This window comes from Aegilops tauschii, chromosome 1 (assembly GCF_002575655.3).
Source record: "Aegilops tauschii subsp. strangulata cultivar AL8/78 chromosome 1, Aet v6.0, whole genome shotgun sequence".
NCBI lineage: Eukaryota > Viridiplantae > Streptophyta > Magnoliopsida > Poales > Poaceae > Aegilops > Aegilops tauschii.
In genome coordinates this window covers 485,208,559-485,235,930 of record NC_053035.3, presented here as the reverse complement: position 1 = coordinate 485,235,930, position 27,372 = coordinate 485,208,559, and the positions used below count along the sequence as shown (strand labels likewise).

The 27,372-nt window shown below is 48.5% G+C and overlaps 5 protein-coding genes and 4 non-coding genes across 9 annotated transcripts; all 9 read left to right on the top strand.

Annotated features, from left to right (window-relative positions):
* Positions 1–250: 250 nt before the first annotated feature.
* Positions 251–4,234, top strand: LOC109732967 (FRIGIDA-like protein 4b). The gene is made up of 4 exons (XM_020292177.4): positions 251–562; positions 1,413–2,497; positions 2,690–2,859; positions 3,363–4,234. The coding sequence occupies exons 2-4, from the start codon at positions 1,435–1,437 to the stop codon at positions 4,014–4,016; spliced, it is 1,887 nt and encodes a 628-aa protein (XP_020147766.1). The 5' UTR covers positions 251–562; positions 1,413–1,434; the 3' UTR covers positions 4,017–4,234.
* Positions 4,235–6,757: 2,523 nt separating this feature from the next.
* On the top strand, positions 6,758–7,300 carry LOC109732959 (uncharacterized). Its single transcript, XM_020292169.4, has one exon. The coding sequence runs from the start codon at positions 6,908–6,910 to the stop codon at positions 7,115–7,117; it is 210 nt and encodes a 69-aa protein (XP_020147758.1). The 5' UTR covers positions 6,758–6,907; the 3' UTR covers positions 7,118–7,300.
* Positions 7,301–10,459: 3,159 nt separating this feature from the next.
* Positions 10,460–13,134, top strand: LOC109732969 (cold-regulated 413 inner membrane protein 1, chloroplastic). Its single transcript, XM_073506576.1, has 6 exons — positions 10,460–10,851; positions 10,956–11,090; positions 12,187–12,282; positions 12,428–12,492; positions 12,601–12,670; positions 12,809–13,134. The coding sequence occupies exons 1-6, from the start codon at positions 10,718–10,720 to the stop codon at positions 12,972–12,974; spliced, it is 666 nt and encodes a 221-aa protein (XP_073362677.1). The 5' UTR covers positions 10,460–10,717; the 3' UTR covers positions 12,975–13,134.
* Positions 13,135–15,131: 1,997 nt separating this feature from the next.
* On the top strand, positions 15,132–18,488 carry LOC109732970 (uncharacterized). The gene is made up of 7 exons (XM_020292180.3): positions 15,132–15,489; positions 16,711–16,859; positions 17,005–17,067; positions 17,207–17,254; positions 17,350–17,409; positions 17,950–18,007; positions 18,100–18,488. The coding sequence occupies exons 1-7, from the start codon at positions 15,147–15,149 to the stop codon at positions 18,207–18,209; spliced, it is 831 nt and encodes a 276-aa protein (XP_020147769.2). The 5' UTR covers positions 15,132–15,146; the 3' UTR covers positions 18,210–18,488.
* Positions 18,489–19,067: 579 nt separating this feature from the next.
* Positions 19,068–21,203, top strand: LOC109732968 (eukaryotic translation initiation factor 3 subunit D). The gene has a single exon (XM_020292178.4). The coding sequence runs from the start codon at positions 19,207–19,209 to the stop codon at positions 20,971–20,973; it is 1,767 nt and encodes a 588-aa protein (XP_020147767.1). The 5' UTR covers positions 19,068–19,206; the 3' UTR covers positions 20,974–21,203.
* A 598-nt stretch (positions 21,204–21,801) lies between these two features.
* LOC120973111 (small nucleolar RNA snoR135) lies at positions 21,802–21,946 on the top strand. The gene has a single exon (XR_005767229.1). It is a non-coding gene; the product is annotated as a small nucleolar RNA snoR135 (small nucleolar RNA).
* Positions 21,947–22,145: 199 nt separating this feature from the next.
* LOC120972937 (small nucleolar RNA SNORD96 family) lies at positions 22,146–22,237 on the top strand. The gene has a single exon (XR_005767070.1). It is a non-coding gene; the product is annotated as a small nucleolar RNA SNORD96 family (small nucleolar RNA).
* A 160-nt stretch (positions 22,238–22,397) lies between these two features.
* On the top strand, positions 22,398–22,485 carry LOC120973110 (small nucleolar RNA snoR118). Its single transcript, XR_005767228.1, has one exon. It is a non-coding gene; the product is annotated as a small nucleolar RNA snoR118 (small nucleolar RNA).
* A 688-nt stretch (positions 22,486–23,173) lies between these two features.
* Positions 23,174–23,269, top strand: LOC120973025 (small nucleolar RNA Z43). Its single transcript, XR_005767152.1, has one exon. It is a non-coding gene; the product is annotated as a small nucleolar RNA Z43 (small nucleolar RNA).
* The last annotated feature ends 4,103 nt before the right edge of the window (positions 23,270–27,372 follow it).

The window sequence follows — 27,372 nt, the reverse complement described above, 5'->3', positions numbered from 1 at the left end:
TAGACTCAAATGGGAGGCTCACAATCTTGCAAAACATGGTCTTTCGTTAGGGGGTCATGTGTGTTTAGGCCAACCTGGAGATCTTCTCTTCGTATCTGTAAACATTGTGACGGATTAATAAAGTTTTGCGAGTTTGTCTAAAAAAAGGAGTAAATAATTTGTCCCCCTTCGCTCTATCCTGCAAAATACGAGGACCAGTACACAAAAGCGGCAGGGGGCCTTCCGCAAAAGTGCCAGCAGCACCGCCCAGGCGCCGGATCTCGCCCATCCTTCTCCCATCGAACGGCCCATAAGTCGCTAGCGCAGTAATCCCCACGTCGCACAGGCTACCTTCTCGGCCACAGGCTCGCTAACCCTAAATCTCCGCCTCGTCCGTCGTCGCCACCACCATCGCCGTTCCGCCGCCGCCGCCGCGCCGTACCCCAGACGCCCCCGCCCCCGCCCCCGTCCCCGGCCTCTCGCCAGCGTCGCCGTCCCCCGTTCTTCCCCGCCGGGACGCCGCGCTCCTGCCGTCTCCGTCGCGTCCCCCCCGGTCTTGGGCCGTCGGTCTCCTTTGCTTGAGGTATGAGCCAGGTCGTTTCCATCCAGCGATTCCCCTGGTTCAATCCCTCCCGTTTGGGAGGAAACCTTCGCAATTTATCGGTGCACACCATCTAGATCCGCCCCCTGAGGATAATTAGCCAATCCGAATTTGCGAATAGGTCGAGGTCTGAATAGGGTTAACGATCTTGTTTGAATTCAACGGGGTATGTTCTTGTTGGGATTTATTGGGAAGTTCTGGAGTTGTGCGTAGCAGGGGGCCTAGAATTCAAAGGGATTTGTTCTTGTTTGTTGGTTAGGCGGGGGGGTTGTTCATTGCAGGTGTTCTTCCCTACACTGGCAAAATCAGAATCTTTTCAAGAGTGTGAGCATGTCGGGGTGAATCAGGGGGATGGGGGTTTGCCGCATTCGTTTGTTCTGATTATCTTTGGTCCATCACTTTAAATAAAATTTGACCCACGGACACTTTGTTTTATTAGCGGAAAGCGCCTGAGGAGGCTGTGCCTCGAACGAGGGTGGGCGCGAGCATGCCACGGATACTGCTAGCAATCCGAGCACTGCTCGAGTTCTCATTAGTCCATTGCTTATGTTATCCCACATGTTCTTTCCAATGGGTTTCCTAGTGGGAGTACATCTCAGATAAGCCAAACATGGTCTTTCTTTTGGTGCCTAGTTGTTCTGAACTTTTCCCCTTTTTTTGTACTCTCTTGACCGCACTAGGTTGTGTGTATTACTGACTTCTTTATCTGTCCGTGGTTTCTATTTTGCACTTGTCTCCATATTGCTAATGCATGATTAATACATTTGTCATAAGTTAGTACTTATAATACTGCTCGTTTTAGATGTTGGGATCTAATACTGTATCTCTACAGTTTGTCATTATTTTGGTTGCAAATGGCGACTGAAGCTGCTTCTCACATCTCTGGCGGTTCGGAGTCAACAACGGTGGCGTTGCTAGAACAACTTACTGAAGTATTTGGCAAGCTGAAGTCCCACACAGAAGCATCCCTACAATTGCAAAGTGGCATTCAGTGGGAAGATATCAAAGTACATTTCCTGAACCTTGAGAAGTCATACAGAAGCAAGTGCGATGAACTGGAAGAAAAGCAGAAGGCATTAGAAGAACAGAAAGCCGGAGGTCGTAGGCTGATTGCTGAGAAAGAAGCTGATCTTTCTGCAAAAGAGCGTGCTTCTGTGAACAAGCTTCAGGAGCTGAAGGATGCTGCCGTCTCTACCCTAGCAGAGGTGCGCAAAAAATATAATGTCGAGCTTTCTGAGATACTTGATGCCAATGGAAGCAAAGACAAAAAGGTAAAAACCCCAACCGACGACACCAATACATCGCTCCCTTCAGACGAGCATAACTCTGCTAAAGGGTCGGGCAAGCCATCTGAACCTTCACCAGTTGAGGTTAAGCCACGCCCTGCACTGAAGGAACTCTGTGAGCAGATGGACGCTAAAGGCCTTCTGAAATATATTTCAGAAAATTCAAAAAAACTTGCTGGCTTTCGTGATGAACTTTGTGTTGCACTTAAATGTGCAACTGACCCTGCGCGCTTCGTACTTGATTCCTTGGAGGGTTTTTTCCCAGACCAACTGCCTGGGGATATAAATTACTCCGCTCAGGGGCAGCGCAGAAGCTGTATTGTTTTGATGGAGGCTCTAGCACATTCAATAGGAATGAAGGAGCCGGGTGGCAAACACCCTTGGAGCTCTGAAATTATGGAGCAAGCCAAGGCAATTGCCAAAGAGTGGAAGAGTAAGATAGCTGAGGTTGACCTTGATGCTTCTGATGGCTACTCATTGGAAGCACATGCATTCCTGCAGCTTCTTACAACTTTTAATGTTGATTTGGTGCTTGACGAAGATGAACTATACAAGATTGTAGTTGCCATTTCTCGTCGCAGGCAGACTGCTGAGCTATGTCGCTCTCTTGGTTTGACTGAGAGAATACCAGGTTGGTATCCACTCAGAATGCCGCAAGGCATTATCATCCCTTAATTTACCAGGCTGGTGCCGGTCATGATTTACTGCTAGGCCCCACAACCATCTATCTATGGAATAAATAGCTTACTACTATGTGAATACCGTAGACGTTATGTATAAATGCGGTATTCTATGGTCCTAGTGCTGATCATTTGTTCTGCAGGTGTTATTGAGGAGTTGATTAAGAAACACAGGCAAATTGATGCAGTTCAATTCATACAAGCCTTTGGGCTGTCAGAGGCTTTTCCTCCTGCTCCTCTCTTGAAGGCATATGTAGATGAGATAAAAGGCTCACTTAACAATAAGGGAGATGCCGGTGCAACTCCTTCAGTGGTCTGTTCTCTCTACTTACTTTTTGACACGTTGATGATTTTCAAACACATGTTAGTTATTAGTAGCGCAGGATTTATCAACTCCACACTTCTTGCTTTAGGAATTCACTGCTAAAATACTCTCCTTTATTTTCTTGCTATAAGGATTGTTCATGTTGATGTATCAGGATGTATTTGGATGAGCTATCAGTAATCTTGCGAACATTAAATTAAGAAGTCATAATTGAGAAATCTGTTGTTGTATTTAGCCCCCAAAAAACTTTCGTCGTGCTGCTGTCTGTGAATGATACAAGACTGAATTATTAGGTTGTATAGCACCCAACTGCCTCATGTCATTCCCTTGCTTCAGAATCCAGAGTAGTTAATGTACATGGTGGATTATTGTCTATTGCGTTCTGTGCTTAAATAGTTGCATGTCTAGTTTTCTTATCATCTTATCCAGTTTCCATTTGTTGAGAATTTTGAGCTAATTGTGTTGTGATTTGATAAAAAAAACATGTGCAGGATGAGTTGAAGAACCACGAGCTAATTGCATTGAGGGCCATAATCAAGTGCATCGAGGAGTACAAGCTCCAGAAGGAGTGTCCACTTGGACCTCTCCAGAAACGCATCAACGAGCTGAAACCAAAGGGCGCGAAAAGGCCATCAGGTTCTGCTAATCGCAACTACGCGAAGAAGCAGCGGGTCTCTGGCGGTGGCACTTCAGCTCCTCGGAGGCCCACTGTGGCAGCTCCCCGCAGGCCCGCAGCTCCAGTCGGCACATGGCAGCAGCGCGCCCCTCCGCCGGTGCCCGCCTACCCCGACAGGTACGGGGTCGCCGCCGACCGGTACCACTACGCGCCGCCGCCTGCCGCAGCGTATGACGCGGCCACCTATGCGGCCTACGGCGGCAGTGGCGAGCAGTACAGGGCCGCCGCCCCGAAGCCGTACCAGTACAACCCAGGATCAGCAGCCGCCGCCGCCGCCGCCGCCGCGTCGTACAACAACATACCCCAGTATAAGGTCGTGTATGGCGGCCCCGGCGCCCAGCCGTCCGCGGCAGGCGGCTACGCGCCCTACGGCGGCGCGGCGGCGCAGCAGCCCCAGCCTGCCGCTTCGTCTGGAGGCTACCTGAGCTACGCCGCCGGGTTCGGCTACCGCCCTTCGCAGCAGCAGTAGACGATGTGAGCTGAAACTACCCTGTTAGGCCTTTGCTCTTGTATGCAATGTGTACTTGGCTCCCTGGAACCACCCTCCCTAGAGGAGTGGTGGAGTTGTTTACCATCCATCCATCCCCTAGTGCATCTTGTAGGTGCTGTAACTTGCTTTTTCCCCCCAAATCTTGTCGGTGTAAGAAGTCATAAAGAGATTTGTGGTGCTACATGCATCTTACTTAACTGCCAGTAGCCTCTGTCTTTCTGTCTGCATTAATTAGCTGTTGCCGTGGTTGCTTGCTTGGACCTCATCAAGCTGTTGGTTTGCGTTTCTAAGTGAATGGTTTATGTGTGTGTTTGATGTGCAAACTGCAAACCTTTTTGGATGAGAGCGTGGACAAGAAGAAAAGATGGAGGCACAAACAGAAGAAGTTGAAAAGCTCGTCGGATCTGTGCTGTCTTCCTAGTAACAGGGCTGGATTCCTGAATCCTGTGCTGAGACCGACTGTGCTAGTTTTTCGATCGAACTGGTCACTACGCCCACTGCCGCCACTCCAGCCCCCGTGGGCAGCCACCTACCCCCCCTCGGGCTTAGAGCATCTACAACCGGACATAACAATATGACCCCTTAAACGCTTGCGGACGCGCTTGGTCAGCGACCAGACGTGTCCGTTTTGAGCCCTTATTTATCCATCTGCGCAGCCACACTACTTATTTTTCTCCTCATATGTCCGGTCACTTGCACGTGATTGATGGAGACAAAGAGAGAGAAATAAAAGAACGAATAAAGAAAAGAGAAAAGGTGGTCCGGGTGGGGCTGCGTCCTACGTGGCGGACTGCCCAGACGCGTCCGCAAGCCCTCATATCCTCCCCATATTTGAGATGGATATAAGGGTTCGCGGACAGCCCCCGGGCGTATAGGGATGATATGGGGGGTCCGATTGGATTACGTTTTTTCTTCTCTCTCCTGTCCGGTCACTGACCGGGGCGTCCGCGGGCATATGAGGGGTGGTTTGAGAGGTCTGGTTGTAGATGCTCTTAACTTGCTTGTGTTGTCCCTCAAGATGACAAAGGGGACGAAACCCACCAGGTTTTGCTTGCCCAAACCCACCCCACAAGAAAATCGCAAACCCGTTCTCGTCTTCGTCACCGTGCACGGGGCTAGTTTTTTGCCTGTCCCCTAAACCCACAGGGAACCCGTCCCCACGAGCATATCGTGCAAGACCGGGCTGCTCACCTCGTCTTTAACTTCTTGCGGACGTTGAAGTTGGATGGAGGCTTGGGGATCGGATTGGAAAGCCCTCGGCCTACTCTTCCTCGGGCCACGGTAGACGCCACCACTGAGTTCGTCACTGGTGGTGGCACCCTTTCTTCTTATTGCAGGACGCGTGGAGGGTTTCTGGAGGGAGGCGGCTCGATGGCACAGAAGGTGGTCGCGCAGCGCTGCGAGATGGGATCGAGCTCACGCGGTGGCGGAAGGACTAGATTTAGGTTTAGGATTGTGTGTGTCCCGTGTGTTGTGTGGTGTGCGACTGTGCCCTGTGCGAGACGGCTCAAGCGAACGAGCGAGGGGTGCTCGTGCACTCGAGGGGCTGGGGCGCCTGGCCGGTTGTGTACTCGTATTCGTGTATTTAGATGGGCCTCGAGGCTGGATGAGTAGATGGATTTATGTTGACGGGTTTCGGGATCGAGTACCCGTTTTACTAAAACGGGTTAAAACCCATGAAACATGCTAGGTTTTATAATGTACCCATCAGCAGCCCTGTGGGTTTAGAAAGATGCCTATCCCGTCCCTTAATAAGATAAAAACCAACAGAAATGCGGGTGTCAGGGCCCATTTCCATGTTGAGTTGTCCCGCCAAGACGGTTCGTGGCCGGCGTGCGGGCGTCCATTTCATTTTTCACCCCAATGAGAAGTGTGAATCATCTCTCTCCTCGTTTAACCCTGAGCCGCCCCCACACTCGTAAAAAATGCATGGCCGGCCGACTGTGCCGCTAAGTCCTGTGAAAAACGGGGCACTTCCTTGTACCCCTCCACAGACAGCATATCAGGTGACACGGGCCTTCCCATGCTACCGTGCTACGGGTATTGGCAACCGTGCGAGCAGAATTGAAGGGACGCGATTGTATAAGCCCATAAAAGATGCTCCACTGGTCAATTTTCCGTTGATCCATGGGACAAATTACTAATGACACATACTCCTTCCGTTCGAAAATGTGAACACTTGTCGAAGAACTGAATGTATCTAGATGTATTTTAGTTCTAGATACATCCATTTTGACGACAAGTATTTCCGAACAGAGGGAGTAAATATGTGGGGGAAAATAGATGAAACGAAAAAAACATAGGCTCCATGACCGCAGCAGCAATCACGGCCATGGAAACGGGTCTCCCTTTTGTAATATATCACTTTTCTAGTGTGGCTTGTACTATGACATTAGCTAAGTGGATGCTTGCACACTGAGCATGTTGGTGTGATACGAATCCAATGGCTGTCATTGCTCTGTAGTACTCCGTGGCACGCCGCACACGGTATGTTCCCCCTTCACACGGTACGTACACCTGACCTCCCCCTTTGCCACCCCCCACCATCTGGACGACACGCGCAGGTACACTGGGCACGCACGGGTGTCGGCTGGGCGGCGCGCCTTGCATCCCACCCGATGCAAGGCATCGAATCGCGCCAACCGTCCGCGTGACCGTGACGGCTGCTCCTTTGTTGCCTCCTACTTTCCCCTGCTCCGCCGCTCGCGGCCTCCTTTCTATATACTCCAGAATCCACTCCCCCACTCCACTCGCCCTCTCTCCCCCGAGTCTTCCCGAGTACTTCTGTGTGTTCATAGCCGTGAGATCAGATCAGATCGACCAAAGAAGAAGAAGAAGAAGAAGAAGCGAGGGAGAGCAGGCGGCGGAGGATGGCGGACTGGGCGCCGGTGGTGGTGGGGGTGGTGCTCTTCGTGCTGCTGTCGCCGGGGCTGCTGTTCGAGATGCCGGGGTCGCACCGCCACGTCGACTTCGGCGGCCTCCACACCAACGGCAAGGCCATCTTCGTCCACACCCTGCTCTTCTTCGCCGCCTTCACCATCCTCACCCTCGCCCTCCACATCCACATCTACGCCGGCTAGATAGATCGATACACCATGTACTACCAGTAGCCTAGCTCCTGCCTGTCTGCGTACTCTTCTCTTGCTCGGTCGATCGATCCCCTCCATGTAATCCGCTTGTAATCCGTGCTTGCCGGATCTCTCTGTACTGCCATCGGTTGAAGAAGAAGCGTGTTGAGGTGCTGCGCTATGCCTGTTCATTTATCTGATCTGATCCGATCTGATGAGATGTCTTTGTCACCGTGTGAGGATCGATCTGTTGCAACGAGTTGGTTAGCGACTGACTTCAGTAGTAGTGGCTTAGTCGCTGGGCATGCTACTGGAGTTGGTCGTCATCATCCACTTTCCGATTAATTCTTTTAACTTTCTGCGCAAATGAATATGTATTTCGGCTCATCAAAGCCACTGAACTGAAGCATCTTTTGCCAGCCGCCGGAGGGACGAACAAAGTCCGATCCACCTAGAAAGCTCGCTTTGGCCTTTGTGAGCAGAGGGGATGGATGAAGCAGAGATTCCTAATCCACATTGCTCCTGATCCATAGTGCTCATTGCTAACGGAAATTTGAAAAAGAAATCAAAACTCAATTTTTAAAGTTTCAAAAAAATCTGGTTCCTAGCCTAACTCTTAAATTTAGGGAGAGAATTCCTTATTGGGTCTGTCTAGGACACATCTAACCTGATGTCCACTATGTTTGTGGTCTATTTTTTTTTCAGCTTTTTTTTTCCTTATTACTGCCTTATTTGTGGGATCTTAGATGTGATATCCTTATAAAACATCTAGATGTGAATTAGACAAACTGTTCCTTATTTGGCCATTTCTTAAAATTTGATTCTCTATTTGGTCCAAAATTAAAAAAATTCCTTCGTTATTTGACACTTTCCATTTTAGACACTAAATGGTTTAGAGAAAATTCCTTATTTGACACTGTCTTAAAATCTGGTTTCTTGACACTGGAAAAGTTTTTCTTTCCTATTTGACACTAGTCTTAAATTTTATTCCCTATACGACACTTCCGTTCATTTTGAGCCTAAGTGACATCTGAAAAGACGATTTTGCCCCTCATGCGGTATGTGCGCGCGCGCGTGTGTGCTGCTGCGTGTGTGGATGCACGCGCACATGTGTGTTGCTGCTGCGTGTGTGTTTGCTACTGCGTGTGTGTGTGTACGTGCGCGTGTGTGTGCGCTGTTGCGTGCCTATGTGCTGCCTGCGTGTGTGCTGCTGCTGCTGCGTGTGTTGTTGTGTGTGTGTGCACGCGCGCGTGCATGTTGTTGCGTGTGTGTTGGTGCATGTGTATGTGTTGCTGCGTGTGTGCTCCTGTCCTCGCATGATGTTGCGTGTGTGCGCTATTGCCCCCACACATACCACATGAGGGGCAAAAGAGTCTTTTCAGGTGTCATTTAGGTTTAAAATGGACGAATGTGTCATATAGGGAATAAAATTTAGAACTTGTGTCAAATAGGGAAAAAAAACTTTTCCAGTGTGAAGCAGATTTTAAGATAGTTTCAAATAAGGAATTTTCTCAATGGTTTAAGAGTGAAGTGAAAAGACCAGTTTGCCCTTAGTCCATTGTGTAACTATCCTGGATGTAGTAAAAAAAGCAACCAGTTCACCCATATTTTAGGGATGTTTAATGGATGCTGCGCATATATGTGTATGCTCTAATATTTTGTTCATTAAGTAAGTCTGTGCGTGTAAAAGCATAGAAATACACTCGCAGAAAAATACAGTACCATATACAATATTTTGGTTAGTCTCGCCGGCCGATTAACCCACGGCGCTGAGGAGGTCTCGGCCTTGCGTCCACGCACATGGCGCCGTGACGCGCGGGTTGCGTCTCCTCCGAGCCGAGCCTGGCGGTCTGCGTGCGTGTCTTCCAACTAAAATGATTCAAACAAAATAAAAACAAAAAATAACTAACCGCTTTCGTTCTCGAGCTTCTTCCAACTGATGCAGCCGTCTGAGTCACCGTCGTCAGACCAAAGCCTGAGTCGCTGGAGGAAAGGTCGATGAAATCCCCATCGGATGGTCCGGCCTCGTTGATAGCCCCTTGCATAGCCCGAGTCGTCGCTGCTCCTCGACGACGAGCTCCGGATGATTCCGGTAGAGCTCCACAATGTAGTCCTCATAGACGCGTGTCATCTCGAGACCCTCAAAGGCCTCCGATTTCCCCGCACCTCGCGGCGGGAGACCGCTGGGGGGTCAATGGCGATGAACATCAGGACATTGCGACTGTCGAGGGGGAAGTTGAACTTCGCATGCCTGTCATAAAGGCTCACTGCCTTCACGTCGTACCTCGCCGCTAGCTCAGCTGACTGGTGTCTCGGTCCTTGATTTCTGACACCCACGCCCCATGGCCGGTGCCTTACACTGTAGTACTTCCTTTTCGGCGACGGCGACGACGGTAGGTTGGTGGAGGAGCGGGAGGGGGGAAGCGTCACCGCGTGCTCGGGTCTGCTGCGCACCGCGACGCGGATCAAACCTCAAATTGACGGCGTAGAGCTTTGGCAGGTGGATCCTGCCACTTCGAGGGCGATGCTTGTCGATCATTAGATTGTGGTGTTGGCGGTGGCGCCGACGAAGGTGCAGGGTGGATTTGGGCGGCGACCAGCGTCAATGCGGTGTGAGCGAGGGAGAGAGGTGGTCCAGGGAAGGGGGAAATTTATCCCGAGGTTGAGGCACGATCGAGTAGATATACTCGACGGCCTACGCGAGGAGTATAATCTTTTAGGGGTAAAACCGGATAAGGGTTCGGCTATGTCCGGTTTAACTCCTCAAAACGAAATTTTTACTCCTTTAACCTGTTTTGAGGGATTGACCGGTTAGAGATGCCATAACAACGTTTATTATCATGTATTAAAATAAAATAACTCCCGCAAAAAAAAGTTTATTATCATGTAAATGTACACATTTGTAGACAACATCCGATGTGCACGTCTATTTTTAAAACTTCACAAATGTGATTTTTGAATTGTTTGAAACTTGGGGCTCCATGGGTTCATTTTTTTTGAAGTATGTTTGTATTCAAATCACGAAATAATACAAAAGTCGGGCTCCATGGGTACTTGTATGGTGTGACTGGCTCCATGAGACAAGTAGTCCATTTTTGTTTCTGCGTGCAGTGCAGGTCCTTTATTGTTAGGTGGCGAGATAATTAGTCCTGATCGTAACGTACATACATGGCTCCAAGTGACGATTTCGTCGCGTAACATCGCCACATTGTCTTTTCCCAACGTGCCGTGGGACGAAGATTAGCACGTACCGTCGACGCGTCCCCCGGCCCGTCTGCGTCCGTCCGTGCCGACCACCTCTCCCCTGGCGGTGCGGTGCGTTCACCGGCAGGCATGCATCGCAGGAGCCGAGGCCGAGGCCGTGGACGCGGTCGCCGCACGGCAAGTCGGCACCCGCCAACGTGAGGCCCGCGCCCATCGAGGCCCCGCCACGTGGCCTCACGCTCATCTGATCTGATTGATGTACTCACGCTCGCCCACCCCCCTACCTCATCACTCCAGCAGTACCGCTACAGTTCAGTTCGACAATCTTCTAGAGACGGGCACCATCATCCGCCCGTGAGGCTTCCAGCTCCGGCGAACCCGCCCGCTCGGCCGAGAGATACCGCGACCATGTCCATCTCGCTGCGCCTCGTGATCCCCACCGCAGCGCCCTGCCCCGTGCCGCCGCCGCGGACGGCGCGGAATGCGGGCTGCTCTCCGCTCTCTGCGGCCGCCGTGCCGGTGCGGACCACGGGCGCGCTCAGGTGAGCCTGCTTGCCGGGTTCCCTCGGCGCCCGCTCTCCTTCCGTCCGTGCGATTCGCTTACCCACCGCGCCGTCTGGTGATCTTATCGTCTTCCTGTTTGCAGGGGATGCGCCGCTCTGCCGCTGAGGCCGCAGTCGCTGGTCCGGCCATGCCGGAGCCGGGGGAGCGGCATCGTCTGCAACGCGTCGGCGTACCTCAGCCCGCCGACGACGCAGTGGGTCTCCGTCGCGGCCGCCGCGTGAGTGCCTCGCCCCCCTCCCCTCGTCGTCGCTACCCAACCATAAACCAGTACCTTTCTCCGGCACGATTTGCCCGTGCAGAAACGCATGAGCCTTTCCGGCAGTACTGCTTTCCGGGCTCCGAATCTGCTCGCTCTTTTGCCTGCGAGGGCAGCGAGATTTCACAGCTCTTGGAGACAGGAGCAAACATCAACACACTTTACAAGAACTACTCCCTCTGTTCCTAAATATAAGTCTTTATAGAGATTCCACTAGATGGACTACATACGGAACAAAATGAATGAATCTACACTTAAAATGCATCTATATACATCCGTATGTGTTTTATAGTGGAATCTCTACAAAGACTTATATTTAGAAACGGAGGAAGTATATAGATAGTGACGAACGATGCCAGGTTATCAGTCTGTTTACACCTGAACATAACACGGTGTGTTTAATAAACTAGACACACAGTTTACTTGCAGCGCCATACGGTGTGATGACGGATGATGCCAGATTTTCGGTCTGCTTGCACTTGAACATAACACCGTGTGTTTAATAGCGCCACTTTTGTATCACAGGACAATGCATGGTTTTCGTATTAAAAGTTTGAATGTCATATTACTCGAACGCAGAAATTGACCCAAGGTATCAATTCCAGTCACGTCAACACCATCAGTCTGTTGAACAGAACTTACAGGGGTTTCGCTCCAGTTGGTGACTTGCTTAGCTTGCCACAGAACCGTAGTATATCTACTTTATGCTTCCGGTGTATCGTAAGTACTAGCGTGTATTCATGTTGCGACGGTAACTGTTGACGCCGAGGTGGTGATCTTGCTTCAGATCTTGGATGAGTTACTGGGGGGCTGTTCAGGCCATGACTCCCAAGTTGTAGTTGTTTTCTTGAGGACCGGGCAATCTTGTATAACTGAAAGTGATGCATTCTTCGAAAACTCAGCTCCTACTATTCACCTTGTAGATTTTTTATTCTGCAACATATTTGGTTTTGTCATAAAATGATTGGATTATTCTGAAGAAGCACACAGTGTAACCTTCCACCCCCTCAACGATTATTATTTGAGCATTTATTTATCACTCTTTTGCCTCTTGCAGAGTGCTATTGCTTGCTAAAGGCACAGGCATACACAAATCTTTCCTCGTGCCATTGTTTGTTCTGCAAGCACCTACCGCCGTAATCTCATGGATCAAGTAAGATTCTGCCATTTGGCCCAAAGAATTATCTGATGATACCTTTTCCCCTTTCCTTGCTATAGCTACTGGGTGTTTATTCTTTTTGAGACAAGAACACTTACTTTTGGCCTACTTATCCTGTGGTGTCTATTCCTAATTTTAGGAGTGAATATGGGCTGTGGACTGCTTTTCTTGCGCTTGTGGTGCGTTTGTTCTTACCCTTTCCAGGTAGAGTGACAAGGAAGATACATACGTCCTGCTTAAAATCAAGTATGATATTTGATGAGACATGGAACAGATATATGTTACTTATGCATGTGCGTCTGTCTATTGCAGGTGAGCTAGAGCTTCCACTGTCAACAATGCTGGCTGTCAGCGTTGCTCCTTACCAGGTGATGAATGTGAGGTATGTAACACTCGCCATTTTGAAAGACATTAGCTGTACTGCTAGCCTACTGCTGCGTATGTTAGGTTCTTAGCTTTACAGTTTATGTCCTGGTTGTTACTTTTCCTCATTCTCTCCGGTCCTACTTCCTATCTACAGGGGAACTCAAGGTGGCGCGATAGTGTCGTTGGCACTAGCTGCGTATCTCGCCTTTCAGCACTTCACCAGGACCGGAGGAATAGGAAAAGCCTTTGATCAGGGATCGATAGTTGCGACCATGGCCATCATCTGTATCGCAGTTATCAATGTGATCCTGCTGTTCTGAGTTGCCAAGGGCTACTCCAGAGCGCAGATGAATAAAGAGAAACCTTGTAGTGCATCATCCTGTCGGACCTTGTAGCTTGTTTTATCGTAATAAGAATGACCTGTGAGTTGTGACATGACTGATAGTATGTATCTTCATGTATGGTATGGTTTGCGCAGTAGTTGTGTCTTGTGTGATACAGTGTTAGTGTTCAGTTCTTCTTGATGGCCAGTTTCTCTCCCCCTTTGTCGATCCTCTTGCTCATCTTGGCATCAAAACTTGGTATCAACGCAGCGCAGCAGTTTATTTGTTACTCTTTTGCCTTTTGCAGTGTGCTATTGGCTTCTAAAGAGATTGGCATACACAAATCTTTGCTCATGCCATGGTTTGCACAGCAAGCACCTAGCAGTGTAATCCCATGGATCAAGTAAGACGCTGCTATTTGGTGCAAAGAGCTATCTGATTCATTTCCCGTTTGTTTGACATAAGAATACTCTCTTTTGGCCTGCTTATACTATGGTATCAAATCCTAATGTTAGGAGAGAATATGGACTGTGGACTGCTTTTCTAGCGATTTTGGTGCGCTTGTTCTTACCCACTCCAGGTAGAGTGACAAGGAGGATTCAAACATCAGGCTAACATTGATTGGATAATCGATAAAACATACAACTGGGGTATGTTACTTACGGCGCATGCTTTATGTCTATGGCAGGTGAGCTGGAGCTTCCACTCTCAACAATGTGGCTTATCATCATTGCTCCTTACCAGGTGATGAGTCTGAGGTATGAAACATTCTCCCTATTTTGGCTATACTGCTACTGCTGTATCTGTTAGGGTATTACTTTTTTCTCATTCGCTCAGATTCCTACCTCCCGTGCACAGGGGAACTCAAGCTGGCAGGATACTATCTTTGGCGGTAGCCGTGTATCTCGCCTTTCAGTACTTCACCAGGAACAGAGGGTTGCGCAGAGCCTTCCGTCCGGGATCGATAGTCGCGACCCTGGCTGTCATCTGCATCACAGTTACCAACGTGATCCTGCTGTTCTGAGTTGCAAAGAGTTCACCCCTTGTTGTAGGCCTGACTGTCGAGGGGAAGAGGAGGAACTACTCCAGAGTGCAATCTATTGATATATGTATCTTCATGTACGGTATGCTTTGCACAGTGATTGTGCGTTAGTGTTCAGTTATCCCTGATCCCCTTTGTTGATCCCCTTTGTTGATCCTCTTGTTTGTCTCTGCACCAGAACTTTGGTATCAACAGATCTCAGCAGATTGTCCGCGCGCGATGGAGGCACGCAGATAGGGACGGGGCTTTAATTTTGGATTTTCTCTGGTCCATAACAATTTCACAGGCATCTCTTATGTTTTGACGACAATTTTTGTCGACTCGGGGTACAATCAAACTCAAAGGAGGGACAAAAAAGAGCAGGAAAAAAATCTTTGGAATTGAGGAGCCCCTTGGTATAAGAATGTACTCCCTATTTGGCATACGATTTTCTCCTAAGCCAAAATTTTCAAAAGTTTCATGGTTTGACCAAGTTTATGGAAAAAATATTTAACATTTATAAATATACCACATGTATATCCTACGAGAATGCATTTCTTGATGTATTTGATGATATTGATTCTGTGTTGTTGATGCTTTCATTTTTCCTATAATTTTGGTCAGACTTTAAAGCGTTTGACCTGAGTTAAAAATGCATATGCCTTTGCAAAACAAAAAGGAGAGAGTAATTAAAATGCATATGCCTTTACAAACCAAAAAAGGAGAGAGTAATATAAATAAAGATATTGTTAGTAGAAGATGAGTTATTCGATTTTGTTGTTGTTGTTGCGGGGAGCTATTCGACTCTGGTAAACCATCATAGGCCGTGGGTGATGATTGATGGTGAACACTACTTGAAAATCCAGTTCCTCATCGTATCGTTGAAACCTTGAAATCGGCGTATTTTACGCTCTATGTTATGAGCCGTAGTTCGACGAAAAGGTGCAAAAACAAAAGAGATGATGGAGCTCGATAAATTTCATCATCTTGAAGTTTGAAAATTTCAAATTCCGGAAAAAGAGAATCTACCCCCGTGTTCCTCAAATGTGCAGTGACGACATTTGAATCGCCCCCGTCATTCTGCGCTTCATCGGGCCCAAAAAGCGACCGAATTTGGAAAAGAGAAAAAAAGTTTTTTTTTTTGCAGAATGCTCCCTTGTACATTTTCCTCTTTTCCATTCCGTTCGTGGCAAAAAGATAAAAAAAATAAAAAAAGGTGGAATCAGATTCAGTTACCACTCATAGACCGCGGCTCGCCTCCCCTCCACCGTCCCTTGCATTTCTTCGCCGATTCCTCCTCGTCGCCCTCCCCCCTCCCCTGGCGACCTACCACCGCCGCCCAGCCACCGCCGTGCCCTAGCCCGGCCTCGCCGCCGCCGGCCTCGCTCCCCATACCCCTCCCCGCCTCCGCCTCCCACGCGTCTCCGTCGCCTCCTCCGCCTCCCACGCGCGGCCGCGTCCCGCATCGCCGCGACCCCGTCCGATCCCGAGGTACGAGCTCCAGCGATTAGCCAGGCCCTCGCCGCCGCCCACGAATCTCGGGCGCGCCGTCTAGATCCGGCCTCGGTAGGCCTCAGACGAGCGGCGGTAGCTTTAGCCGCGTGCTCGCCAGGAACGGGCGGAATTTCGGGGCACCATAAATTTCCTTGACCGGCGGTATTTCAGTACAGTTGCGCGTCACGCCCCAGAGTTTGATTCACCACGTATGTGCTAGAAGGCCTTGTCCAACAGAGTAGCTCGTAGCTTGGCGACCGGAAAGAAGGAACTCATTTTGTGTATGCGGTGTCGCTGTTTTCTGCACTGGGTTGTGTGGCAGGTCATGCATCGGACACAAATGATCGCAGATCTTGTCATTGTATCATCTAGCGCCCTCGGTTGTCGATTTGCCATGCATAGCGAGGTTAAATCGCCGGTGCTGTACTTTGTTACTTGCTCGCGTCAAGTGCTTGTACTGAAGTCCTGGGAAAAACTTGTGTATATTTATCAAGTGCAGGTTGACTGCCTTCATCCAGTCCTGTCAAGGACAATGGCCTTGTCCAGAACGTTGCCACTTTTGCAGATATATCATTTAGCACTCTTGAAGTGTTAATTTGCCATAGAGAGGTTAAATCGTCGATGCTGCGCTTCTTTCCTTATTGGCTTCGCGTACCTCTATTTTTTTGACTATTTACTGTAGAGCAACAGCCCCACGGTCCTTTTATTCCAGAAATTTTTGCCCAAGCCTGCTTATGTGCATTTGTTGGGCTCAGGCTGACTGCCTTCATCCAGTCCTGTCAAGGACAATAGCCTTGTTCAGAACGTTGCCACTTTTGCAGTTATTGCTTGTCACCCTGTTTAAGATGGCATGCCGGTGTTAGGTTCGATGTTATGACTTAGAAACACTTCTGCAAGGCCTGTTAAAGAACTGGACCAGTATTAGTTGGTGTCTGGTTCCCTTTTCCAAAATAGAGATACCCCAGGATGGGTTACACAGTTTTATTTATCTCCATTTTTACCAAAGTAAATTTTGTGTGTCTTATTGCATTGACTTCTCAGTACTTATTTATGTAAACATGTTCTTTGTACTGCTGCACTATGGTTTAAATGTCAATATATTTCCAAGACTATGTTTCAGATTTCTTTCCAATTTTTCTATGCCCTGGCGTGTTTTATGCCTACTAATTTTGATGGCATTGAGATAAATTATCTGATATGAAATCCATCTTCTTGTAGCTTGTTTGAGCATCCGTTCGTACAGTATGTCGGAGAAGCCATCTGATGATACTACTGGCCAGGTGAGGCCTGAAGGAGATGTTTCTGATGTGAAAGTGGAAACTGCCAACCAGGATAAAGGAAATGAGATGCCATCAGCACAGCAAGAGGTATTATCTTTTGTTAACAAGTGTAATGATTAACCTTGTGTGCTTGCATGTTTCCATCTGTACGATTTTACTAATTTACTTTCTACTGTAAAAGTGTCAAAAATATATTCCATAAGCACAATCCGACTTTACCGAGTATTTGCAGGAAGCAGTAATCAAGAAAAAGTATGGAGGAGTACTGCCCAAAAAGTCACCACTCATATCCAAGGTATCATTGCCTTAAATATATTACTACCTATTAGATGTATATATACAGTTTATGTCATCTATGTATAAAGCAGTCAGGGAAGTAAGATCAATTTTAGCTCCATATCCATTAGTTTCAACTGTGTTCAAATGTCTATCAGGACCATGAGCGAGCTTACTTTGATTCTGCTGATTGGGCTCTGGGAAAGGTATTCTACCGTTCTTTTCGAAAGCTATATGGATTTTGAGGAAGCAATGCAACTCCTACGCGATCTTGCTCACCTGATCGTTTGGTTTCCTGCAGCAAGGAGGACATCCTCAAAAGCCTAAAGGGCCCCTTGAAGCACTTCGGCCGAAATTACAGGTGCTAAAACTGGCACTCATTGTTTGCAAGAATGTGCTTACCTTGTATTACACCACTGTTGATACTGTATCCGTTTCACATTATCCGCTAGCTCTTTCATTAGCGTATTTGCTGGTCTTTCTATTAACCCAATATATTACATATCCATTTTTTGGCCTACTATTCAAAATGAACTCAGTTCAAGGTACCTGCCCCCTAGTTCTGTTAGTAATTCTTTGCTTGTGGAGCTGATTTTGCTATCAAACGTACTACACCACTACTGTTGATACTTTCTCCGTTTGGCACCAGCTGCTAGCTGTCCCATTTGCGTATTTGGGGTTCTTTCTAGCAATCCAATAGATCACATATCCAGTTTTCTGGCCCAGTATTTAAACTGGATTCAGTGTCAATTACACGTTTTGCCACCTCATTCTCGTTAGCAAGCCTTTGCTTGCGGAGCTGATATCCTTTTGCTGTCAAATGCGGTAATAATTATGAAATTAACTTGCATGCTACACTGAATTTATTTGGTCGCTTACATCTTCCTCGATCTTCCTGCAGCCTACCCAGCAGCAAGCCCGTTCACGACGGTTCCTTCATGCATCTACTGACAGCGACGGTACTTCATATTTACAAGATACCATGCAGGCAATCCAGTACATTTATCTTGCCATCGTCACAAGCATCGCTTTGCCATCTTTGCCATTGCAGAGGGTGCCAACTCGCCTACGGAGGCTACGACCCCGAACCAGGAGTCCACCCTGAGCCAGGAGTCCACCGAGGAGGCCAAGGCCGCCGAGAACAAGGAATCCACCGAGTAGCTCCCATGCCTTTTTTGAACGGAACTCTGCCATTTGCTGCGCCCATGCCGTCTCGTTGCTCTAGTAATAAGTATTCCGGACGTCGTGTAACGCCTGCTGAATTTTGAACTGAAGTGTCGCAGACATGCTGTTATCCACCGCGCTATGCCATTCCATGGCTGTTGATGCCTGTAACAGTTCGGTATGGGATCGGGAACATTATGATGATGTCGCACCGAGTGTCGTCCGAGTCGGACTCGGACAGAATAAAAGCGTGAGAGCCTGAAATTTATGCTGGTACTGTGCTAGTTTCTCCGTCCTGCAGTGCTGACGGTACCGTGCTGAACCGGCTGCCTGCTGTCTGAAACCTGGGATGTTTCCTCACGCACTGTAAGGTTTTCTGTTTGAACAGTGCGGTTTTGTGAAGGAGTCCTGTAATCCTGTTTGGTGTGTTGGTCTATGGTGTCTTGGTACCACATAACGGTTTCGCTCGAAATTTCCGAATTCCAAACGTGTTCATGACATGATTTCAAAACATGGTCCGAACTATAACAAGATAACTGGAGAACGTTTCTTCCGGACTTATAGTAAATCCAAGCACTGCCAATCACCTAAAATCTGTTTTTGTTTTTGAAAAAAACATAGCCAAAAGTTGAGAGATATGATTTCATTTTTATGTATATAAGAAAACAGAGATCTGATAGATTCTTTAGAAAAAACAGAGACCTGATAAAAAATATTGAGTCAAGAGATATCAGATTCTTTTTTTCATGTGGAGAAATATTCCACTTGTTTAACGGGCCGGGATCGGACGCCGACATGTGAGTCCACGGAGTACACGCTGATATGTGGGCCATAGGCCCGGTAGAGGCCACTCAGAAAATAAATATTCGCTTACCCAAACCCTAAAGCCTCGTCGTCCCGTCCTCCTCCATCGCGTCCCACCCAACCCTAACCCACACCGCCGCCGCCTCCCTCCGCCTCCGGATCCACCCGCACCGCCGCCGCCGCCGCGACCATGGGCTTCGACGTGGGCGTCGTCCCCTTCAACCCGGACGGCTGGGGCCCTCCCGACGCCCCGGGCGCGGCGCCGCTGCTGGGCGGGGCCGTCGCGACGGCCTCCATCCCCTTCGCGCCCTTCTCCCGCTCCGACAAGCTGGGCCGCATCGCCGACTGGACGCGCAACCCGGGCCACCCGGGCGCGCACGGCCACCACGCGGCCGCCGCCTCCCGCGACTCGGTCTTCGACTTCTCCTCGGCCGACGACTCGCTCGCCGCCGCCGCCGAGGACTCGTCCTTCAGCCTCGTGGACGCCAAGCCGCCGCCCAAGCACCCGCGCTTCGGGCCCAAGTGGCGCTTCAACCAGCGGCCCCAGCTCCCCCAGCGCCGCGACGAGGAGGTCGAGGCCAAGCGCCGCGAGGCCGAGAAGGAGCGCGCCCGCCGCGAGCGCCACTACCAGAACCACCGCTCCCACCACCACCAGGGCTTCCGCGGCAACCAGCAGAACACCGCCAAGCCCTCGGTCGACATCCAGCCCGACTGGACCATCCTCGAGCAGATCCCCTTCGCCAACTTCACCAAGCTCTCCTTCGCCGTCAACGACCAGCCCGAGGACCTCCTCGTCTGCGGCGCCGTCGACTCGTACGACCGCGCCTACGACCGCGTCAACCCCAAGACGGCCCGCCGCCTCGAGCGCTTCAAGAACCGCCAGTTCTTCAAGATCACCACCACCGACGACCCCATCATCCGCCGCCTCGCCGAGGAGGACAAGGCCACCGTCTTCGCCACCGACGCCATCCTCGCCGCCCTCATGTGCACACCCCGCAGCATCCTCTCCTGGGACATTGTCGTGCAGCGCGTCGGCAACAAGCTCTTCTTCGACAAGCGCGAGGGCTCCCAGCTCGATCTGCTCACTGTCAACGAGACTGCGCAGGAGCAGCTCCCTGAGAACAAGGATGACATCAATTCCGCGCCGGCTCTTGCTGTCGAGGCCACCTACATCAACCAGAACTTCTCGCAGCAGGTGCTGGTACGTGATGGCGAGAAGGTTACCTTTGATGAGCCTAACCCGTTTGCCTCTGAGAATGAGGAGGCGGCGCCTGTTTGCTACCGTTATCGCCGCTGGAAGCTGGACGATGATATTAGCATCATTGCTCGCTGTGAAGTGCATGCTGCCGGTGTTGATCCGAGTGGTGCTCGCCAGTTCCTCACTCTTAATGCACTCAATGAGTTTGATCCTAAGATTACTGGTGTTGACTGGAAGCAGAAGCTCGAGTCCCAGCGCGGAGCTGTGCTTGCTACAGAGCTCAAGAACAATGCCAACAAGCTCGCTCGCTGGACTGCCCAGGCTTTACTTTCTGGCGCAGACATGATGAAGTTGGGTTATGTGTCACGTGTGCACCCCCGCGACCACTTCAACCACTCCATACTCACTGTGATGGGCTACAAGCCAAGGGATTTCGCTACCCAGATCAACCTCAACACTGCAAACATGTGGGGAATTGTCAAGTCAATTGTGGACATATGCATGAAGTTTGAAGAGGGCAAGTATGTGCTTGTGAAAGATCCTGCAAAGCCACAGATGAGGATCTATCAGGTTCCTAATGATGCATTTGAGAACGATTATGTTGAAGAGCCACTTCCAGAGGAGGAGCAGATTCGTCCGGCTACAGATGATGTTGATGCTACTGCACAGGAGATGGATGCTGCTGCCGAGGCAGAGGCTAATAAAGCAACTACTCAGGGTGGTGACGGTGAGAAGAGTGCAGACGCTGCTGCTGCTTGAAGGGTATAATGGGCCATCTTGCTTTATCTAGATAATGTTTCTTTTCTGTTTTATGATCTGTTTTTGTGGATTAAAGAGTTGAACTGCCTTGTCTTGATACAGTGGTCTTATTTTGGTCCATGAGAAAACTTGTTACTCTTAAATTTCGTTCTTAGATGTGCTAAGCTTAGCACCTACTGTTTTGGATTAATGACTATGCTGGTAGTTGAATATTGGTTCTATGTGGTTGATCTGCTGTGTATGTTTTAGCCATTGTGTATGCACATCTGTTTTTTATGCCTTGCCACCAAATGCATCATGAAAACCTTGTGGCACATAGTAACTTCAGATTACCCCGAGTTGTCTTGCAATTTCCATGCTCTGTGGCAATGGCTAAGCTTGCTGCAATTTCCAGGAACACTTTTTATGTACTGCTGATAGTTTTCCATCCTATACCAATGGGGGGAAAGTGAACAGCTTGTTTAGGCCTTTATATGCTTTCTTCAACAATCACTTTCCTCTCATCTAATCTGACACTTCTGTGTATTTTTGCGCCATTGTTGTATGTTTCCATGACAGCATAAGAATATGCTTGCCTTTTTCTGTTCTTCATATGGGATGAATGCTTCTGAATCTATCTGCATTGCATACGAATTTGTTTCACTTTTTTCTCCCTTGTTGCCTTTGCCGGCTAAGTGTGTATCAGTTAAATGCCTTTTGCTGTGTTGAGCTTGATAATCTCTTTTGCCAACAATCATTTTCCTCTCATTATCCTTCATATGGGATGAGTGCTTCTGAATCCATCTGCTTTGCATACAAAGTGGTTTCACTTTTTTCTCGCTTGTTGCCTTTGCAGGATAAGTGTGTATCGGTTAAATGCCTTTTGATGTGCATTTCTTACTGAAAGTGTTTCCTGCTATATTAATTTGAGGAAAATGGGCAGTTGGGTTGAGCTTGATAATCTCTTTCGCCAACAATCATTTTCCTCTCATTTCAAATGCATCTCATTGTTGTTTTTATGCCTTTGGTATCACGCTTTTCTTTTGATGAAAATTTAGGAAACTATATGATGCCTGGAAGCTTATTCAATGCCTTCAGATTTGCATCTTTTGAGCTCTGCGTGCAGGACTAGCATGTTGTGTTAGTTCAGATTTGATGTATGCTGAAATTTTAGAGGCATATTTGTTCATGCTTGGCCAGTGATGAAAAACCTATTAATCATACCATCTTTTGGGACTGATCGGTTGCTATGTGTCCATGCTGTCTTTCTGCAATTCTGAAGCCAAATTGAACAGCTTTTTAGTGTCTACTAGTTGAACCGTCTTGCATTCTTTAAAATATGTTAATAATTTTTTGGACAGCGCATGATCCAAAAAAAATTGAGGGCTACAGATTCCATCGCAACTCTTCCCTTTCTTTTTTGAGTTATAGCTTGGTTGTGTGGTATGGAAGAAGATATGCACTGGGCTCCGAGCAGCAAACATTGCTGTGTTCTGATGGAGATGCATTTGCCTAGAAAGCATTGTCTGACTGCTCACCATTGCATTTCAGAACCATTTGTTCATCTATTAAAGCATGAGCATCAGGGCTGCATTGTACCAAGGCCTGGGTTCTTTGTACCATCGTCTTGCTTTGCCAGATTCGGCTGTGTCAAACTACCAAGGAAGGAAATCTGGTCGGCCTGCCCATGTTAATGGGCAACCCGCTTACCAACCTTCCTACATCTCTTATCACCATTTTTGTCGTGAGATTCTGCAAGCTTGTAGCTGAGACTGCCTCATTCCAGCGTATAAAGCATGCTTGCTTTCACTAGAAACTGCAGGATTTTGTGTCTGGAGCAAGCTGCAATTCTGTGTGCTTGTTGTCAACCTGTCTTTTTGGTTGTTCTTGGGGGATTTTGCATCGGGGTTTAGTATGGCGACTATTGATATTTTGTCTCGTTCGTCGTAACTGGCATCTTCTTGCCTGCCGACCATCTGTTATATCCCCCCCCCTCCCCCCCCCCTCCCCCCCCCCCTCCCCCCCCCAGGATTAAACTAAATTATAGACAAGGATATGTCTGAATTTTCTTCATGTGGAACGATCTAATCTTCTCTATGAGGCCAATGATCTTGCTCCTATCTGACGACCGTACAACCTTCCCTTTCTCGGGAGAATCAAACAATTTGTGTGTTATTTTGCTTGTTATGTTTTGCAACCTCATGTCTGAATTTATTGTAGAGGACGGTGAAGATGGATATTTGGTCTTGTTCGTCGTAACTGGCATTTATTTGCCTTGCCGACCATCCTGCTATATCACCACCCATATTCTGAGTCCTCTTAATTAGTACTCCCTCCGTTCTTAAATGTAAGTCTTATTCCACTATAAATTATATACGGATGTATATAGACAAATTTTAAAATGTAGATTCACTCATTTTGCTTCGTATATAGTTCAGAGTGGAAAGACTTATATTTAGGAACGGAGGGAGTAGTACATACCATTAATTAGTCGTGCATATTTTAGTCTTTCGCTCCTATCTGACGACCTTTCATCAGTAAGGGAGAATGATACAGTTTTGTTTGTATGGTTTTTTTGCATTGTACATTTAAAACTTTAAATTAATAAGTTGTAGATGTCTTGATTATTGGCATCTACTTGACTTGTTGGTGGAGATTGTATTTGTTTTTGTTGGTTGTAACTGGCATCTACTCCCTCCGTTCCAAAATAGATGACCTAACTTTATACTAACTTTGTACTAAAATTAGTACAAAGTTGAGTCATCTATTTTGGAACGGAGGGAGTACTTGACTTGTTGACCATCCTGCCATATCACCACCCAAATTGTGCCGATGTTGCTGATGAAGTGTGTCGATGTTGCGAGCATGTCGCGCTGTTCTTTTGTGTTCCAAAGGCAGCCTGTCACGCTGCAAACATGGCATGTGACCTTGTAAGGGCGGTTTCCTTTGCCGCTACAAGTCGAACACACATGGGCAGAGCATGTTTTCTTGTTTATTGTGTAAGCATGACATGTGTTGTGAAGTTTTTTCGGGAATGCATACATGTTCCATATTAATTGTTTTATGTTGCTTGTGTTAATTTTTCATGTTACATGCGTTGTGAACATTTTATTGCCACTAGAGAATTTGTTGTATACACATAATTTTCATGTTGAATGTGATTGACAAAAAATGTTTCCTTTCCAAAATACGATCACATACCCGTGAAGTGTATGTGGAAATGTTTCACCATGCTAGAAACATTTTTTTGCACGTGTTGCGTGTAGGGGAGCACGCCACTACAAAGCTGGCCGGTGCTTCAATACCGGCTACCGCCGCCACAGACGGGTACCGCATCGTTGTGAAGTCTGGTTGGAGCCATTGCAAGCTCGAGGTGCCACTGATGTTGCAAGCAAGGACCCGTGCCGCTACAAAGGCTAGGTGGCGTTGTTGCAAGTCAGGTAGTTGTTGCAATGTTGGGCGCCTCCACTATAAATTGAGATGGGACACTGCAAGGACACTATAAGGCTAGATGTCATTCATGCAAAGCCGAATTGCCATGTTTCAAAGTCAAATCGTCATATTTCAAAGCCGAATCACACACTAATGCAAAGTTGTAGCTCTTCTCCATCGGTTGACGACCGTAACTTTACATCATGTTGTAAATGATGTAATGTTTTTTTGCATGATTATTGTGAGAGAAAGCCATCAGGGAGAGACGCGATGATCCATCGAGGGGACGTCGGTTCCAGGGATACAAGAGGGGGAGGCGTTCGTTGCGGGAGAAAGCGCAACGACAGTTGGGCAAGGGGAGATTTTCCCTAATTACAATTAATCTTAACACCCCTCCCCCTAATCTACGCTTGACCATGTAGAATCATCTCATGATTGTCCAGATAGCTCTATTATCTCAAAAAGATTCTTGTCCAAAAGTTCTTCATAAAAATCTTTGATGAGCACCTGAAACACAAACTCACAAAGAGAAACAACGTAATGTGATGTTTGAACAAGGATATCTCAAGAAGAGACTCCCCCTGATACTTGCAAGTCCCGAAGTCGTCGCATACCAATTCCATGAACATATTTTTGTAATGTAGAATTTGGTAGAGACTTGATAAACAAATCAGCAAGATTTTCGCATGATTTAAGAGCATCTCCAGCTGTTCGCCCCCCAGGGGCTAGAAAAAATCGCCGCTTGGGGGCGAACCGGCGATATTTTCGGTGTGGGGGTGATCGGATTCCCAGCCGCCGCCCCTAGGTCGCCCCCAGACGCCCTTTTGGTAAATAATTTTAAAAAGACATTCGGGCAAAATTCGGCAAACACGACATAGATTCGGCGATATTTAGGTGTTCCACAGTTTTTTACATATAGAAAACATAAAATCTACTAAAAAACAAAGGCCTGCTGCCGCGCCGCCTACATGTCGAAGAACTTGCTGAAGGCGGTGTAGTCGCCGTCGTCCTCCTTCTCCTTCTCCACACGGCCGTCCCTGCTGGACCCCTGCCCGGGCTCGCCCTGGCGGACTGGTTTGGCCGGCGACGGTGCCTCGTCGTCGCTGTCCTCGAGGACGACGACGCCTCCCTCGTCGCGGCTGTTGGAAATATGCCCTAGAGGCAATAATAAATAGGTTATTATTATATTTCCTTGTTCATGATAATCGTTTATTATCCATGCTAGAATTGTATTGATAGGAAACTCAGATACATGTGTGGATACATAGACAACACCATGTCCCTAGTAAGCCTCTAGTTGACTAGCTCGTTGATCAATAGATGGTTGCGGTTTCCTGACCATGGACATTGGATGTCGTTGATAACGGGATCACATCATTAGGAGAATGATGTGATGGACAAGACCCAATCCTAAGCCTAGCACAAGATCGTGTAGTTCGTTTGCTCAGAGATTTTCTAATGTCAAGTATCAGTTCCTTAGACCATGAGATTGTGCAACTCCCGGATACCGTAGGAATGCTTTGGGTGTACCAAACGTCACAACGTAACTGGGTGGCTATAAAGGTGCACTACAGGTATCTCCGAAAGTGTCTATTGGGTTGGCACGAATCGAGACTGGGATTTGTCACTCCGTGTAAACGGAGAGGTATCTCTGGGCCCACTCGGTAGGACATCATCATAATGTGCACAGTGTGACCAAGGAGTTGATCACGGGATGATGTGAGTTACGGAACGAGTAAAGAGACTTGCCGGTAACGAGATTGAACAAGGTATCGGGATACCGACGATCGAATCTCGGGCAAGTAACATACCGATAGACAAAGGGAATTGTATACGGGATTGATTGAATCCCCGACATCGTGGTTCATCCGATGAGATCATCGTGGAACATGTGGGAGCCAACATGGGTATCCAGATCCCGCTGTTGGTTATTGACCGGAGAACGTCTCGGTCATGTCTGCATGGTTCCCGAACCCGTAGGGTCTACACACTTAAGGTTCGGTGACGCTAGGGTTATAGGGAAAGTATGTACGTGGTTACCGAATGTTGTTCGGAGTCCCGGATGAGATCCCGGACGTCACGAGGAGTTCCGGAATGGTCCGGAGGTAAAGATTTATATATGGGAAGTCCTGTTTTGGTCACCGGAAAAGTTTCGGGTGATATCGGTAATGTACCGGGACCACCGGGAGGGTCCCGGGGGTCCACCAAGTGGGGCCACCAGCCCCAGAGGGCTGCATGGGCCAAGTGTGGGAGGGGACCAGCCCCAGGTGGGCTGGTGCGCCCCCCCACAAGAGGTCCAGGGCGCAGGAAAGGGGGAAGGGGGGAAACCCTAGTCTCAGATGGGCCTAAGGCCCATCTAGTGGGGCGCCCCCTCTCTCCCCTCCTTTGGCCGCCCCCCAAGCCCCATCTAGGGCTGGCCGCACCCCTTGGGGGGGGGAACCCTAGATGGGGGCGCAGCCCTCCCCCTCCCCTATATATACTTGAGGTTTGGGGCTGCCATACAGACATGAGAACGTCTCTCTTTCGGCGCAGCCCTACCCCTCTTCCTCCTCCTCCTCTCCCGCGGTGCTTGGCGAAGCCCTGCGGGATTGCCACGCTCCTCCACCACCACCACGCCGTCGTGCTGCTGCTGGATGGAGTCTTCCCCAACCTCTCTCTCTCCTTGCTGGATCAAGGCGTGGGAGACGTCACCGGGCTGCACGTGTGTTGAACGCGGAGGCACCGTTCTTCGGTGCTTAGATCGGAATCAACCGCGATCTGAATCGCTACGAGTACGACTCCTTCATCCGCGTTCTTACAACGCTTCCGCATCGCGATCTACAATGGTATGTAGATGCACTCCCCTTCCCCTCGTTGCTAGATTACTCCATAGATTGATCTTGGTGATGCGTAGAAAATTTTGAATTTCTGCTACGTTCCCCAACAGCGGCATCATGAGCTAGGTCTATGCGTAGTTTCTATGCACGAGTAGAACACAAAGTAGTTGTG